The 16903-nt window shown below is 41.3% G+C and overlaps 1 protein-coding gene across 4 annotated transcripts in view; it reads left to right on the top strand.

Annotated features, from left to right (window-relative positions):
- Positions 1-879: 879 nt before the first annotated feature.
- Positions 880-16903, top strand: part of wdfy4 (WDFY family member 4) — a 201406-nt gene continuing 185382 nt past the window's right edge. For 3 of the 4 annotated variants that reach the window (XM_014198734.3, XM_014198716.3, XM_082974959.1), the window contains exons 1-6: positions 880-1164; positions 3026-3364; positions 4387-4498; positions 5317-5528; positions 6030-6158; positions 6524-6713. In XM_014198734.3, coding sequence (XP_014054209.3) covers positions 1150-1164; positions 3026-3364; positions 4387-4498; positions 5317-5528; positions 6030-6158; positions 6524-6713 — 997 coding nt within the window. In that variant the 5' untranslated portion in view covers positions 880-1149. The remainder of the gene's footprint in view (positions 1165-3025; positions 3365-4386; positions 4499-5316; positions 5529-6029; positions 6159-6523; positions 6714-16903) is intronic. The other variant, XM_014198725.3, reaches the window with a different exon arrangement.

Genomic DNA, 16903 nt, shown 5'->3' with positions numbered 1-16903 from the left:
TACTGTCACTCACAGATTCACAGATTCGCGGCAATTAAACTTTAACAAAGCGGAATCAGGAAATGAATGCCCACTCTCCATTGCTATTCATTGCAGATCCCACCTTCATTCTGCTTTGATCAACCTTATTTTGCCTCGGTGTGTGAATCTGGTTAGGCGATAGGCTACTTTGTTTTATAGAGGAGCCGGTACGCAATTCCCCCCAAAATTTGAAGTGCTAATATGGCACTCTGGACAGCTCCTGCCCAAGTCAAGCACTGACCATTAGGCAATGAATCCTGATTTTAACACCTTGACTTCGACAGACCATTTAAATGTCTGGAAGAGTTAGTTCCAAAATTATTTTGTTCATTCACTCAATAGTGATTGCATGTTTATTTATCTTGTTTGGATAGAATATAATAGTGTAAAACAATTGATTTGTTGTAAACATACTAATTTCATCAAGAAGTTAACCATGTTAACAAGCATTTTCTTATATTTTGACTACACGCTGCTGGCTGGCTGCAACCTGATCTCATAGCATTTAGTATTATTCTGTATGTAAATCTGAGACACTTTATTTAGTATGATATGTTACGCAATTATCACAACATAGGTTGTAATATGGCTTTTTTTATGGCGATTTTACCCACACATCGCTACTGGTAGGGAAGTGCTAATCATAGGAAAAAATATTTTGTTGATGTTTGGCAACACGTTTCATTACTCCTCAGCACCACAAGTAACATGACAGGTCTATAAAAAGCCAAACAGGTCTCTATTGCAGTCAGAATGTGGAGTGGCGAGAGCTGGGAGGGTACTGCCATAGTTACCAGAACAACAGGGTTCTTCACTTCTGCTTTCGGCTCGTAGGAAATGAAGCACATGACCTGGCCCTGCTGATGTAAGACAGAGCAAAGTTCAGATCAGACCACTCTTGCTCTCTCTCTGCAGATTACTGAAGGGACTGCTGTAGTGGAGGAGACACAGATTAGTGAGAGGTTCGAGGACTCACACACTGTACTAAAGGGCTAGAGAAGTCATGTCCCTAATGGTCAAAGCCTGCATGCCCTGACATGGGAACAGAGAGAGGGAAAGGGAAAGAGAGAGAGAACCCTTGTTTGGATTTAACAACTCCGATCCCCCTGGCTGTCAGTGGACTCATAGATGACTCTCACACAGGTAGGTACAGTTACAGTATATGCTATGGGCCTGCTCTGAGACTAGACTTGTCAGGCTGTCTTTGTGCCAGGATGAGGTTTTATTACAGTGAGGTTGTATTATAGTGAAGTTTTTAATTTTTTTGTGTTTGGGAGAACAGGTTTATGTTCTCGTGAACAGACATATTGCTCCTCCACTCAATACTGCTTTGCTGTACTGGAACAAACCAGTTCTGTCATGGTATGAGGAAGAGCTCAGCAAAAGGGAAAGAGAGAGAGAGGGCTAGAGAGAAAGAACAGCGCTTGGTCCCCTTACATGGTTTTCACAGTGCAACTTCATGTGAAGCTCATTCTCATTACTCAGTTATGTTTAAATCTGTCTCTGTGTGTACCAATAGAGCAGGGATAATGGGCAGCACAAAAGGCCCTGTGTGTATGTGTGTGTGTGTTCGCTCGATCACCGTAGTTCCTAAACACATCACCCCCCCCCACACACACACACAAACACACGGGACAACCAGTATGAGCAAACAGAAGCAGATTTCCTTCCCTTCAGCAAGCCCAGTGTTACATCACAAGACAACAATTACATCCTAATGTGACTGTGAACAGCTGATAGGGAGAGGGTGTGCGTGTGTTCCCTCACCGCTGTGTGGGAGACTAGCACGAGCTGTAGAAGGATTAGTTAGTGATGTCATAAATCTCAACATTCTTCAGAAATTAAAGTGCCGGTGATCCAAAAGGTGAGCTAAACTCTCAATGAATTGAACCAAATGATTTCAACAGTTGGCTGGCTCCCAGGTGTATGTTTGTGTTGCATTTCATTCTAACCCCTTAGTGTTCATATCTCTTTATAGTGCACTTTCAAATCACACTCTTAAGGAGTTCATTAGGCACACTTAGTTCCTCTGGCGTGTTCCAGTTTGTCTTTATTGTGAGTCACATGGTGACTATATGTTACGCTCGTCGTTTGAATGAGGAGACCAAGGTGCAGAGTGGTAGGCGTACATCATTTCCTTTAATAATGAACACCAACAAAACAAGAAAATGCAAAACCGAACGTAAGGTTCTGTAGGGCTAGACAGCACAATGCAAAAACAAGATCCCACAATCTCAGGTGGGAAAAAGGGCTGCCTAAGTATGATCCCCAATCAGAGACAACGATAAACAGCTGCCTCTGATTGGGAACCATACTAGGCCAACAAAGAAATATAAACATAGATTTGCCCACCCAAGTCACACCCTGACCTAACCAAATAGAGAATAAAACAGACTCTCTAAGGTCAGGGCGTGACACTATATCTCATTAAAAGAAAATTGAGAATACTCAGAGGTCTGCGTTTATTGTTGGAACTAGGGTTGTGAAATTCCAGAAACGTATCTCCCGCCATGATTCCCGCCATGCTTATTTGCTCCTGATTCTGGGAATCCTCCAACCTGTGTTTCTGACAAACATGGGAAAGTTTCTATACTTTTGCAACACTAGTTGGGACCTATAGGTGTTGTCATGCTCACCATTCTCACTCTGAGCTGTTGACTACTTAGAGGTTGATAAAAATTGTTTATAGAGGGACTGAAGACAATAGGAGAAGTGAAGTCTGATTTTAAGTTTGTTCCTATGTCACTGCCACTGTCTGCAAACAGATGTGTCCAACACTGATTATAATCTATTCATTAGACACTAAGGGGTAACCCAGACTGAGCCAACCAACCAGGAATTCTGGAAAAACTGGGGATTTAGGGAAAATTCCGGAATTTTGAAAACTTAGGTTGACTATCCCAAACACTCTGAACCCCCCCCCCCCCCCCCCCCGCCCCTTCCTCTTTCCGTCTCTCTCTTTCTCTATTTCACCCTGTGTCTCTCCTCTCTGTTTGTCTGTCAGGAGCAGATGGCTGACGTGGAGAGGATCAACAAGGAGACAGGGGAGCTGAGCGCTTCAGGGGAGCTAGCTGCCCCCCTGGATCTGAAGGAGGGAGGGGTGGGGAGAAGAGGTGGAGGACCCCAGCCCCATCCCCTACTGGTCCTCCAAGAGATGCTCCAACAGATGGAGACACACACACACAAGGATAGTATGAACACCTCTGGCCAGAAACACACACATCTCTCCCCTGACCACACACATACCCAAAAGGAAACCATGGACCAGAGCGAGATAGACACACCCCTCCCCCTCGACCAAAAAGAGGAACACTTGCTCCGAGTCCTGCCTCTCTACATACAGGTACAGTACTGTGGTATCTCTGGTCCCATATGTGTTTGTGCGATCTTGCCAACTTCTGTGGTTATTGTCATGCCAAACAGCCACAGGAGTTGGCCATATGTCACAAACAGATGTGGAAGCAGGCTAGGTATCCCCTTGCTGTCTTTCTCTCTAACTATAGGAAATGGCCATTATTAGATCATGTTGGTTGACTGATGATAAAGTCACTTCTTTACTATAACCCAATCAGAGACCCTTTGACCATGCTTATAGACAAACTGATAGGATTTATCCTACGATTTGCTCCCATAATAGCAAGTTAATGACAACGACAATCATCATGGCAAGTACTGTCCTTTGGCTGAATTCCAGCACTGATCTGTGTGCCCATTGAGTAGGCTGCTGTGTGTGTGTGTGTGCTCGCGCGACGAGTGTCTGCGCACGTGTGTGCGCTTGTGCGTGCGCGCGTGCCCATTGATCTGGTTAGAACCATGGTGATAACTGTAGCCACAGGCGTAAGCAGTCTCTGAGTCTTTCCTTTGAACTAAGGAGGGAGTTTTCACGTGTGACTGGTGTGTGTATGCGTGCACACACACACACACACACACACACACACATAAACACACACACAGGCTCCATGATCTGCGCAATGGGATTTCACCAGTATATAGGGGCCCATTCAAACACATCACCCATATCCATATCTTCTTACAGGTTTCAATACATCTGGTGTTGTGTATTTGTGTAGTTGGTATTGTATGTCTGGTATTTGTGTATCTGATTCTGCAGTGCATAAAAAGAGAAACGAAACCTGCATCTGTACTTCTGCTAAATACTAATTCGTTGCATCCACTATTCCAGTCTGCCTCAGTTCAGGTTTTTATCTGTATCAATACATTTACTGCAGTAAGACTATTCACTGTAAAGTAAACTAGCAGCACTCAATGCTAGCTAAACCTAACTACAGTAACCATCTCTCCCTCTCTCTCTCTCCCCCTTCCCTCTCTCTCTCCCTTCCCTCTCTCCCTCTCTTTCTACTGTAGGTATGTGAAAGTGGTGGTGGGACAGAGGAGCTGGATCTGAGGAGTCTAGCTGCTCTGACTGCAGACACTGTGGTCTCCAACATCCATGACATACTGGCAGAAAAACCTGCAGGTATTTTATGGTCATCATGCCTTTATTAGGGTTATGGCATGACTTCCCTCTGTGTTCTGCTCCACTAGAGTTCTCTTCAGTCATATTTCTCTGATAAGCTTTACTGGGTTACTGCAGGTTATTAGAAGGAAGTGTGTGCGAGCGTGACTGTTTGTGTGTGAGCATGCTTGCATGTTAGTACTACCTGACTTCTTTAGAGAAGTGGATAATTCTGTTTTTAATTCCAAACTATGTTTTAGTGTTGTACTGTATGTCATGTTTCTCTGTTAGCTGTGTGTTTCTCTGCTGTACCAGAACCTCTATACAGATAACATAGTGTCTTGAAGTTATTGGTTTAATAGTTTAGTGTTTACGTACCAGCACAGTACAGTAACTGTACTAGAGCAACTCTTTAGAAAGTCACCAATACAGTGTGGTTTAGAAACTCAGTCAAACTGAATAACAAAACACAAATATACCTCATGCAGACCTTGGTGTTTGAGACTAGAAAGTGAGAGTAGTTTCAGTGGATGGTAAAAATACTATTACTATTTTTACCCTCTGCGTTAGAACAGGCTCTCTGAGAACTCTGTTAGTAAGTGTGCTTTCAGTTTGAAGGTAAGGGTTTCCTTTCCTATCCACTAGGCCCTTCAAGTAGATCTGAAAGGAATGGCTACATACAGTGTAAGAAATATGGTAGTAGCTACTCCACCTTGTCCTTTGATAAGCTTCAGTGTCTAAGGTTAGGTGTTATGGGGTTGTTCCTGGACAGATTTGTATGTGTTTCTACGCCTTGGGTGTATCTGTGATTCGAACCCCTGTTGTGTCTCCTCTCCTAGAGGAGGCTCGCTACGAGGTGCAGCAGTTCTTCCAGAGAAGAGACGAGACGGACAACACAGAAGAAATAGACAACAGTGAGATAGACAGCAGGGAGACAGACAGGACAGAGGAGACAGACAGGGGAGAGTCACACAGCCAGACAACACAGACAGACAATGCAGGATGGCTTCTGTTGAAGACTCTGTCTTTCCTGACTGCTACAAACTCTACCGTGAGTGAAGTTAAACACGTTTGAATCTAAAGCATGGCTACCCTGACCCTTTAACAGACTGACTGTGGTTTATCACATTATAGTTTATCCTGTGTACTGTAGTCTGAAGTCCTAGGTAACTGGAAGTGAAACCATCTGGAAACTCCCAGTGTTGTTTAGTTAAATGATGATTCAGTGTGTGTTAATTAGTTAGTAAATCAGAGTTGTTCCAGTGCATAGGTCTTGGCAAGCCCCTCACAGACAGACATCTCCTTGGTGGCATATTTTTAGTAAGCAATGCAATGTCTGTGTTTTAGTTGTCAGTTACAAGTTTTAAAGGCAAGTCATAAAAGCTTATCAGATTTCTAAGAGTAAAAGTTCCTTCTGTTTTATTTTATTTTTGTTTTTTCTCTCTTTAGGAATTGCTGTCTTCAATAAAGCCAGGTTATATTGTGTTCTCTTTCTCTGGGAGGTGATTTGGTCAGTAAAATCAGATTGTTGTGTGTTCTTCATTATTTTTAGGAATTGATGTCTGTAGTAAAGCCAGGTCTGCCGGCGGCCCTGGTGAAGTGTCTCTACTTGCTAGTGTGTCTACCGGCCCGGAAGGAGAGAGCAGCAGTAGAGGAGACCTTTCAAGAACTGCTCATACAGGTGAGTCCTCTAGTCTATTTCAGCGGTATCCTCAAGGTTAGAGAGGCTGGCCAGTAAGAGAATGGTTGTCTGTTTGAATCCCAGTGCTGATAGAGAATATCAGTCCATAGTGAACAGAGCTGGCAATAGAATCTCAGGTGGTCCATTGTAGCTCAGTTAGTAGAGCATGGCGCTTTGGTGCTTACAATAGTGGGTTTGGTTCCCGGGACCAACCATATGTAAAAAAAGGTATGCACACATGACTAAGTTGCTTTGTATAAAAGCGTCTGCTAAATTATGTATATTATTATTAATATACAGTGTGCCACCTACTGTCATGTGACCTTGATCAAGGCACTTAACCCCTAACCTCCTCTCCTCCTTAGGTCCTGTTACAGCTGTGCAGTCACCCTTCCAGTGTGGAGGAGATGGTGGAGACTGAGGAGTTGCAGTGTCTGATCATCTCGCTCACATCACTACACGACCAGACTAGTGCCCCCTGGAGGCACCAGGCATCACGTGTCCTCAGAGCTGTCGCTGCTGCTAAGACACCCAATACCGTCCCCTTCCTACAGGGTGAGCTGAAGTGTAAAAATTCTAATTTTAGTAGTCAATTACACTAATATATTCAGTATTAGTGGCCCATGCAAGAATCAAACCCACAAGCTTGTTGTTGCAACCACTGTGATCAAAACAACAAACATGGTTCTCATGTAGATATTGAACAGGAGTTGAGTTGAGAAGAAAGGGCTGACATTATCATCAGAGTCAACCAACATGATCTGATCATGGCCATTTCCTATTATTATTATTTTTTAAATGTTTGCCTAATCAATGCAACACTGGTGTTTGATTGCAACATACAATTCCTCAATTGAGAGTGGTAGAGAGTCTGTATCAGTTTAGCTTCAATTATTGGTTGGATATTTTTCCCATCAGTGATGTAAACCAAAATTGGTTCTGTGAAAGTTCCCAGAACATTCCTTAGGTGGTGGGAAATGTTCTCATAACCATATAACTGACCAGTCGTGGTGATGATTATAGAATATTTGTATAAAACATTCACCTGATGTTGCAACAACGCTCCTAGAAAACATTAATTCTGTTCTTTAAAGGTTCCCAGAATGTTTAATTAGGTTGTGGGAACAGTCTGCTGAGAACACTGTGTGGACATCACATTAGATATGTTCCCAAAACATAAAAATTGTCCAGTTGGGAGGATGATTCTGCAATGTTTATTTTTGGATGCAGAAAAACATTCACAGACTGTTTCATTAGGTTGTTGAAACATCATGTGGACATGGCAAGAGATATGGTCCCAAAACACAAACATTATTACAATATTTCTATTAGGTTGCAAAAAAAGATTTGCCTGATGTTGCAAGAACATTCCCAAAACACATTTTTTCTGTCCTTTAAAAGTTCCTAAAACATTTATTTAGGTTGTAGGAATATTGTGAAGATATGACAAGAGATATGACAAGAGGGTTCCCAAAACACTAAAACTGTTTAGTTGTGCTGACATTCAGATAATGTTTGTATCAGGGTGCAAAAAACATTCCTTTGATGTTGCAAGAATGTTGACAGAACAGCCTTTCTGAGTTCTTTAAAGGTTCCCCGAATTTTTTATGAGGTTGTGGGAACAGTGTGGGTACATTACAAGAAATAGGTTTCCAAAACACAAAATATGCTCAGTTGTGATGACATTCATACAATGTTTAAGTTCGGTTGCACAGGATATTATCTTAATGCTGTAAGAATGAAATACATTTTTATGCTGTTCATAGCATATTTGTTTTAGATTTAACATAATGTTCAATTGATGTTCGGCCAATATACATTTTACCTGGTCTTGGAGGTCCTCATAACATTTCAAGAACATTAAGAAAATGGTATATTTAAGTTTTACCTAATACAGATGTAGGATCTTAATTTGATCACTCTTCTGTTGCTGAGAATTTTCCAGCACTACAGGAAATGCAAACTTGTAGTGTATTTGAGTTTTGAAAAGGCTTCTTAAGTTTGTAATTTCCACTTTGAAATGTCTGACTTTATTTGCCCTAATGAACCATTTATCCACCCCTACAAAAATGTCCATTAATTATAATGAACATAAAAATTGACATTTCCTGTTGCCACAGGATGATTTTCCTGCTGTAGCAAACTGGCTCAATTAAGATCAAACATCTGTATAACCACAACATTCTCAGCATGCGAATTTGTTGCTCCATAAAGTATAAGAAAGCAAATTGGAATGCCTCCCCAAAATATGTTTCTCTCCATATTTAATAGTAATTCAAATTTGAGGAATGTATTGTCGATGATATAGGGACACATGGCATTTTAATTTAATTCATAGAACATTCGAATAGCATTTAATCATACAAATGCAACCATATTTTCTTACACTTCATACTGATGTCAGATCTTAATTTGACCTTTTTTGTCACAGAAGGAAAATAATGCAGCAGCAGGAGGATTTAATGAATATTGAATATTTAGAATTGCCTGGGGGGGGCAACTGGGGAATGGTGTATGGTGTTTGTAGGCTTTACAATAACTTAGACTGCAGGTCCACTGGGCGTTAGTTCAAGTAGCCTATTTAGGCTACGTGCAGGCTACAGTGCGTCTCATGTGGATTATAATACATTTACATATTTGTAGGGGGTACATGTATTTTTCATTAGGGGAATTGTTTTTATTTGTATAAATTGTTTTATTATATTTTCATTGCAACCAATAGGCTGAGTAAGGTGTTGGTTTCTTCAGTGCCTGTGTGGTCCACCGGTTACAGCTGGTGACCCTCACACTCATATGCCAGAGTCGGCATGGGTTCGAATCTAACTCACTACCATAAGATTTTTTTGTGTGGAACTAGTACTAGTTACGCTCTGTGGGTTGTACTGAGTGCTCTTACTCAAGTAATTTCTAAAGGACATTTTTACTCCATTACATTTTACCAAATAACTTCAGTTACATAGATTTATATTATTATATCGTCACTGTCGGATGAAAACCTCACAACTCCACATTTGATGATTTACATTTTTTTGCATGAATGTATACTATTGGTTCCCCTTTTCAAGTTTTACATTTATGGCACGTCTGTATGAACATTTCATGACCCCTGGACCAATGAAATGTATTCAAAATTGCTTGTCATCAAAACTCTTAAATCAATTGGCTCTGTCGTGGAAATTCAACATTTCCATCACAGCTCTCAAAGTTGTTCGTTAAACCCTGTATCTCCACCAAGGCTCTTGAAGTGAAGCGCAGGATATTTTTGTTCATGGGTTCTTACAGTTTACCAGAAGTTGTAAACAATTACCAAACTAAATGTGTAACTAGTACTTAATATGGCTAGGGGTTCCGCTAGCGGAACGTTTCCACAACATCCGGTGAAATTGCAGAGCGCGAAATACAAAAAAATGTATTCTAAATATTTAACTTTCATACATTCACAAGTGCAATACAGCAAATTAAAGCATAACTTCTTGTTAATCTAGCCACCGTGTCAGATTTCAAAAAGGCTTTACAGCGAAAGCAAGCCATGCGATTATCTGAGGACAGCACCCCATCAAACAAACACATATGACAAGACAATCACATTTCAACCCGCCAGGCGCGACACAAAACTCAGAAATAATGATATAATTCATGCCTTTGAAGAACTTCTTCTGTTGGCACTCCAATATGTCCCATAAACATCACAAATGGTCCTTTTGTTTAATTAATTCCGTCGTTTTATCTCCAAAATGTTCATGTATTTGGCGCGTTTGATTCAGAAAAACACCGGTTCCAACTCCCCCAGCATGACTACAAAATATCTAATAAGTTACCTGTAAACGCTGTCCAAACATTTCAAACAACTTTCCTAATCCAACATTAGGAATTTTAAAACATAAATAATCAATACAATTTAAGACGGGATAAACTGTGTTCAATATCGGATAAAAACAACATGAAGCGCGTGACCTGGAGCACACATGAAAACAGTAGAGAGCACAAGGCTGGAACCTCGTTCTGAATAGCCGTACTTCTTCATTTCGCTAAAGAAAAACATCTACCAATTTCTAAAGACTGTTGACATCTAGTGGAAGCAATAGGAACTGCAACCAAGTGCCACAGAAATCTAGGTTCCCATAGAAAATCAATTGAAAACAGAGTCGCCTCAACAACAAAAACATTCCTGGATGGTTTGTCCTCGGGGTTTCGCCTGCCAAATAAATTGTGTAATACTCACAGACATTATTTTAGCAGTTGTAGAAACTTTAGAGTGTTTTCTATCCAAATCTACCAATTATATGCCTACCCTAGCTTCTGGGCCTGAGTAGCAGGCAGTTTACTTTGGGTATGCTTTTCCTCCGGACGTGAAAATACCACCCCCTATCCCAAACAGGTTATTAAGTAGTTTTCTGATCGTATACTTTTTTACTCTTACTTGAGTAGTTTCTTAAGCGGACTACTTTTACTTGAGTTCATTTCAATCTAAGTAATAGTACTTTTACTTCAGTACAGATTTTCAGTACTCTACCCACCTCTGCAAATGATATATATAAAATGTGTGCAAGCATCCACACTGGAAGAAAGCTTATCGTTCCACAGTAGGCCTACATCTGTCAATCATCTGATAGCCCAAATCAGCTCATCAACTCAGCCAGGGAAACACAAATAGTAGCCTATTATCAGTTTTCACACCTTTCATTATGTGACAATGGATAGGTTAACGGGTTGCCTACAAAATGTAGACTATTGGAATATGATCAGTTAACAAAGGGCCTATTGCAACCATTGATGGCACTAGATTATCACCGGCTGATGTTTCATTAACTATTAATATGCCCTAAATTCACCCGCACAGCTGATCTCAATTTCAACCATTATAGGTCCCCTCATTACCGCTCCCTAAAAGCTGATGTCAGTGATACCTGTGGTGGTTCATTTCTTTACTATCAAATGAGGAGAGACAAACTTATCACAGAAGTCAGAGTTATACTTAAACTAAATCTTTAATAGTGAGAGCTTTGCAATAGCGATGTCTGGTCGACGAATCACCGTCTCTGATGATTCGTTGAGAGCGGTGAGACAAAAGTACAAAGGTCTTTTATAGCCAAGATACACCCCTTTCAACCTACATGACGAACAACAGATATATAGAATGGGTCACAAGGTTAAGATTTGTATGAAAGATACCTATAATACATAGCAGACAGTATCTGCTGTGTCAACAGTTTTCATTGTATAGACCAGTGTCTGGCCCTCCGACTCCAAACTGGAACCATCTCTCCCTGGTACGGTATAGAACAGAAACGTTAACCCATGCTCTGGAATGCTCTTTAGGTTTTATCACCCAAAAGACATCGTAAATATCCTGTCAGTGTTATCTCCCAGAGGCCCATCCTCAGTAGAACACACACACAATAGTTAAGAATAATGTTGAATAAAACAACCATTTGCTGCAATAGAAGTATTATAACATAATCTTGCAATTTTGCCACCATATACCTTAGTCAAAGATCTGTATATAATGACAAGATGCTCATGTCTATAACAATGGGAGTCGTTGTCCCAAAGGCAGGAAGTCAGGTGAGAAGTTTAGGTCTGCATATTAAGCCCATAGAAACGCATTGGGCTTATTCGCCTCTTCCTCTCTTTCTTAGTCCTGCTTGCAACCAAAGTCTTTCAAGATATGTTCGTCCTCTGGTTGGTGTTGTCATTGGAACAACTTAGTAATTTTTTTAACAGACTAAGGGCCATTTATCTATTTGACAAGCATTGCGTACAAAATCAAATCAAATCAAAATCAAATCAAATGTATTTATATAGCCCTTCGTACATCAGCTGATATCTCAAAGTGCTGTACAGAAACCCAGCCTAAAACCCCAAACAGCAAGCAATGCATGTGAAAGAAGCAAGGTGGCTAGGAAAAACTCCCTGGGAAAAACTCCCTAGAAAGGCCAAAAACCTAGGAAGAAACCTAGAGAGGAACCAGGCTATGAGGGGTGGCCAGTCCTCTTCTGGCTGTGCCGGGTGGATATTATAACAGAACATGGTCAAGATGTTAAAATGTTCATAAATGACCAGCAAGGTCAAATAATAATAATCATAGTAGTTGTCGAGGGTGCAACAAGCACGTCCGGTGAACAGGTCAGGGTTCCATAGCCGCAGGCAGAACAGTTGAAACTGGAGCAGCAGCATGGCCAGGTGGACTGGGGACAGCAAGGAGTCATCATGCCAGGTAGTCCTGAGGCATGGTCCTAGGGCTCAGGTCCTCCGAGAGAAAGAAAGAAAGAGAGAAAGAGAATTAGAGAGAGCATATTTAAATTCAAACAGGACACCGGATAAGACAAGAGAAATACTCCAGATGTAACAGACTGACCCTAGCCCCCCGACACATAAACTACTGCAGCATAAATACTGGAGGCTGAGACAGGAGGGATCAGAAGACACTGTGGCCCCATCCGATTATACCCCCGGACAGGGCCAAACATGCAGGATATAACCCCACCCACTTTGCCAAAGCACAGCCCCACACCACTAGAGGGATGTCTCCAACCACCAACTTACCGTCCTAAGACAAGGCCGAGTATAGCCCACAAAGATCTCCGCCACGGCACAACCCAAGGGGGGGGGGGGGGGGAAGACCACGTCAGTGACTCAACCCACTGAAGTGACGCACCCCTCCCATGGACGGCATGGAAGAACACCAGTAAGCCAGTGACTCAGCCCCTGTAATAGGGTTAAAGGCAGAGAATCCCAGTGGAGAGAGGGGAACCGGCAAGCAGAGACAGCAAGGGTGGTTCGTTGCTCCAGCCTTTCCGTTCACCTTCACACTCCTGGGCCAGACTATACTTAACCTGTTAGGGCTAGGGGGCAGTATTGACACAGCCGGAAAAAAACGTACCCGATTTAATCTGGTTACTACTCCTGCCAAGTAACTAGAATATGCCTATAATTATTGGCTTTGGATAGAAAATACCCTAAAGTTTCTAAAACTGTTTGAATGGTGTCTGTGAGTATAACAGAACTCAAATGGCAGGCCAAAACCTGAGAAGATTCCATGCAGGAAGTGGCCTGTCTGACAAGTTGTGTTTCATCTTGGCTCTTTTTATTGAAGACTGAGGATCTTTGCTCTAACGTGACACTTCCTACGGCTCCCATAGGCTCTCAGTGCCCGGGAAAAAGCTGAACGATATCGAGGCAGCCTCTGGCTGAAACACATTATCGCTTTTGGCAAGTGGCCGATCAGAGTACTATGGGCTTAAGCGCGTGCCCGAGTCGACCCCATGCTTTATATTCTTTCGTCTGTTTACCTAAACGCAGATTCCCGGTCGGAATATTATCGCTTCTTTATGAGAAAAATGGCATAAAAATTGATTTTAAACAGCGGTTGACATGCTTCGAAGTACGGTAATGGAATATTTAGACATTTTTTGTCACGAATTGCGCCATGCTCGTCACCCTTATTTACCCTTTCGGATAGTGTCTTGAACGCACGAACAAAACGCCGCTGTTTGGATATAACTATGGATTATTTTGAACCAAACCAACATTTGTTATTGAAGTAGAAGTCCTGGGAGTGCATTCTGACGAAGACAGCAAAGGTAATAACATTTTTCTTATAGTAAATCTGACTTTGGTGAGTGCTAAACTTGCTGGGTGTCTAAATAGCTAGCCCTGTGGTGCCGGGCTATCTACTGAGAATATTGCAAAATGTGCTTTCACCGAAAAGCTATTTTAAAATCGGACATATCGAGTGCATAGAGGAGTTATGTATCTATAATTCTTAAAATAATTGTTATGCTTTTTGTGAACGTTTATCGTGAGTAATTTAGTAAATTCACCGGCAGTGTTCGGTGGGAATGCTAGTCACATGCTAGTCACATGCTAATGTAAAAAGCTGGTTTTTGATATAAATATGAACTTGATTGAACAAAACATGCAGTATTGTATAACATAATGTCCTAGGGTTGTCATCTGATGAAGATCATCAAAGGTTAGTGCTGCATTTAGCTGTGGTTTGGGTTTATGTGACATTATGTGCTAGCTTGAAAAATGGGTGTCTGATTATTTCTGGCTGGGTACTCTGCTGACATAATCTAATGTTTTGCTTTCGTTGTAAAGCCTTTTTGAAATCGGACAGTGTGGTTAGATTAACGAGAGTCTTGTCTTTAAAATGGTGTAACCTCTCTGGGGCAGGCGGGACGAATTCGTCCCACCAGAGTAACAGCCAGTTGAATCCTGTGGCGCAATTTTCAAAACCTTTGAAATGCTATTACTTCAATTTCTCAAACATATCACTATTTTACAGCTATTTAAAGACAAGACTCTCGTTAATCTAACCACACTGTCCGATTTCAAAAAGGCTTTACAACGAAAGCAAAACATTAGATTATGTCAGCAGAGTACCAAGCCAGAAATAATCAGACACCCATTTTTCAAGCTAGCATATAATGTCACAAATACCCAGAAGACAGCTAAATGCAGCACTAACCTTTGATGATCTTCATCAGATGACAACCCTAGGACATTATGTTATACAATACATGCATGTTTTGTTCAATCAAGTTCATATTTATATCAAAAAACAGCTTTTTACATTAGCATGTGACGTTCAGAACTAGCATACCCCCCGCAAACTTCCGGCGAATTTACTAACAATTTACTAAATTACTCATGATAAACGTTCACAAAAAGCATAACAATTATTTTAAGAATTATAGATACAGAACTCCTCTATGCACTCGATATGTCCGATTTTAAAATAGCTTTTTGGTGAAAGCACATTTTGCAATATTCTAAGTACATAACCCAGCCATCACGGGCTACCTATTTAGACACCCGGCAAGTTTAGCACTCACCAATATCAGATTTACTATTATAAAAGTTTGATTACCTTTTGTTGTCTTCGTCAGAATGCACTCCCAGGACTGCTACTTCAATAACAAATGTTGGTTTGGTCCAAAATAATCCATCGTTATATCCGAATAGCGGCGTTTTGTTCGTGCGTCCCAGACACTATCCGAAATGGTAAATCAGGGTCGTGCGCATGGCGCAATTCGTGACAAAAAAAATCAAAATATTCCATTACCGTACTTCGAAGCATGTCAACCGCTGTTTAAAATCCATTTTTATGCCATTTTTCTCGTAAAAAAGCGATAATATTCCGACCGGGAATGTCCATTTAGCTAAACAGATGAAAGAAAACAAAGCTTTCGGTCGACGCGGGCACGAGGCTGAGTCTCACAGTACTGTAACCAGTCACTACCCAAACGCGCTACAGTACTGTAACCAGACACTACCCAAACGCGCTAGCCAGAGCCTGCAAAGCCACGATTCAGTGTTTTGCCGCCTTCTGAGAACCTATGGCAGCCGTAGGAAGTGTCACGGGACAGCTAAGATCCTCACTCTTCAATAAACAGAGACAAGAAGAACGACACCTTGTGAGACAGGCCACTTCCTGCATGAAATCTGCTCAGGATTTTGCCTGCCATATGAGTTCTGTTATACTCACAGACACCATTCAAACAGTTTTAGAAACTTTAGGGTGTTTTCTATCCAAAGCCAATAATTATATGCATATTCTAGTTACTGGGCAGGAGTAGTAACCAGATTAAATCGGGTACGTTTTTTTATCCAGCCGTGTCAATACTGCCCCCTAGCCCTAACAGGTTAAAAGTAGAAAGTTTTCAGCCATCCACTTCTTTATGTCTGAAACACAGGCTTCTAGCGAGGGCAATTTTGGGGCTTCACCATGTTTCATTGAAATGTACAGCTGTGTGTCGTCCGCATAGCAGTGAAATTTAACATTACGTTTTCGAATGACATCCCCAAGAGGTAAAATATATAGTGAAAACAATAGTGGTCCTAAAACGGAACCTTGAGGAACACCGAAATATACAATTGATTTGTCAGAGGACAAACCATTCACAGAGACAAACTGATATCTTTCCGACAGATAAGATCTAAACCAGGCCAGAACTTGTCCATGTAGACCAATTTGGGTTTCCAATCTCTCCAAAAGAATGTGGTGATCGATGGTATCAAAAGCAGCACTAAGATCTAGGAGCACGAAGACAGATGCAGAGCCTCGGTCTGACGTCATTAGAAGGTCATTTACCACCTTCACAAGTGCAGTCTCAGTGCTATGATGGGGTCTAAAACCAGACTGAAGCGTTTCGTATACATTGTTTGTCTTCAGGAAGGCAGTGAGTTGCTGCGCAACAGCTTTTTCAAAAATCTTTGAGAGGAATGGAAGATTCGATATAGGCCGATAGTTTTTTATAATTTCTGGGTCAAGATTCGGCTTTTTCAAGAGAGGCTTTATTACTGCCACTTTTAGTGAGCTTGGTACACATCCGGTGGATAGAGAGCCGTTTATTATGTTCAACATAGGAGGGCCAAGCACAGGAAGCAGCTCTTTCAGTAGTTTAGTTGGAATAGGGTCCAGTATGCAGCTTGAGGGTTTAGAGGCCATGATTATTTTCATCATTGTGTCAAGAGATATAGTACTAAAGCACTTTAGTATCTCCCTTGATCCTAGGTCCTGGCAGAGTTGTGCAGACTCAGGACAATGGAGCTTTGGAAGAATACGCAGATTTAAAGAGGAGTCCGTAATTTGCTTTCTAATGATCATGATCTTTTCCTCAAAGAAGTTCATAAATGTATTACTGCTGAAGTGAAAGCCATCCTCCATTTGCTAATGCTGCTTTTTAGTTAGCTTTGCGACAGTATCAAAAATACATTTTGGATTGTTCTTATTTTCC

The sequence above is a fragment of the Salmo salar genome, chromosome 01 (genome assembly GCF_965601325.2).
Source record: "Salmo salar chromosome 01, fSalSal1, whole genome shotgun sequence".
Classification (NCBI taxonomy): domain Eukaryota; kingdom Metazoa; phylum Chordata; class Actinopteri; order Salmoniformes; family Salmonidae; genus Salmo; species Salmo salar.
Note: the sequence above shows the minus strand (reverse complement) of the source record. Positions and strands in the feature narration are given on the sequence as shown.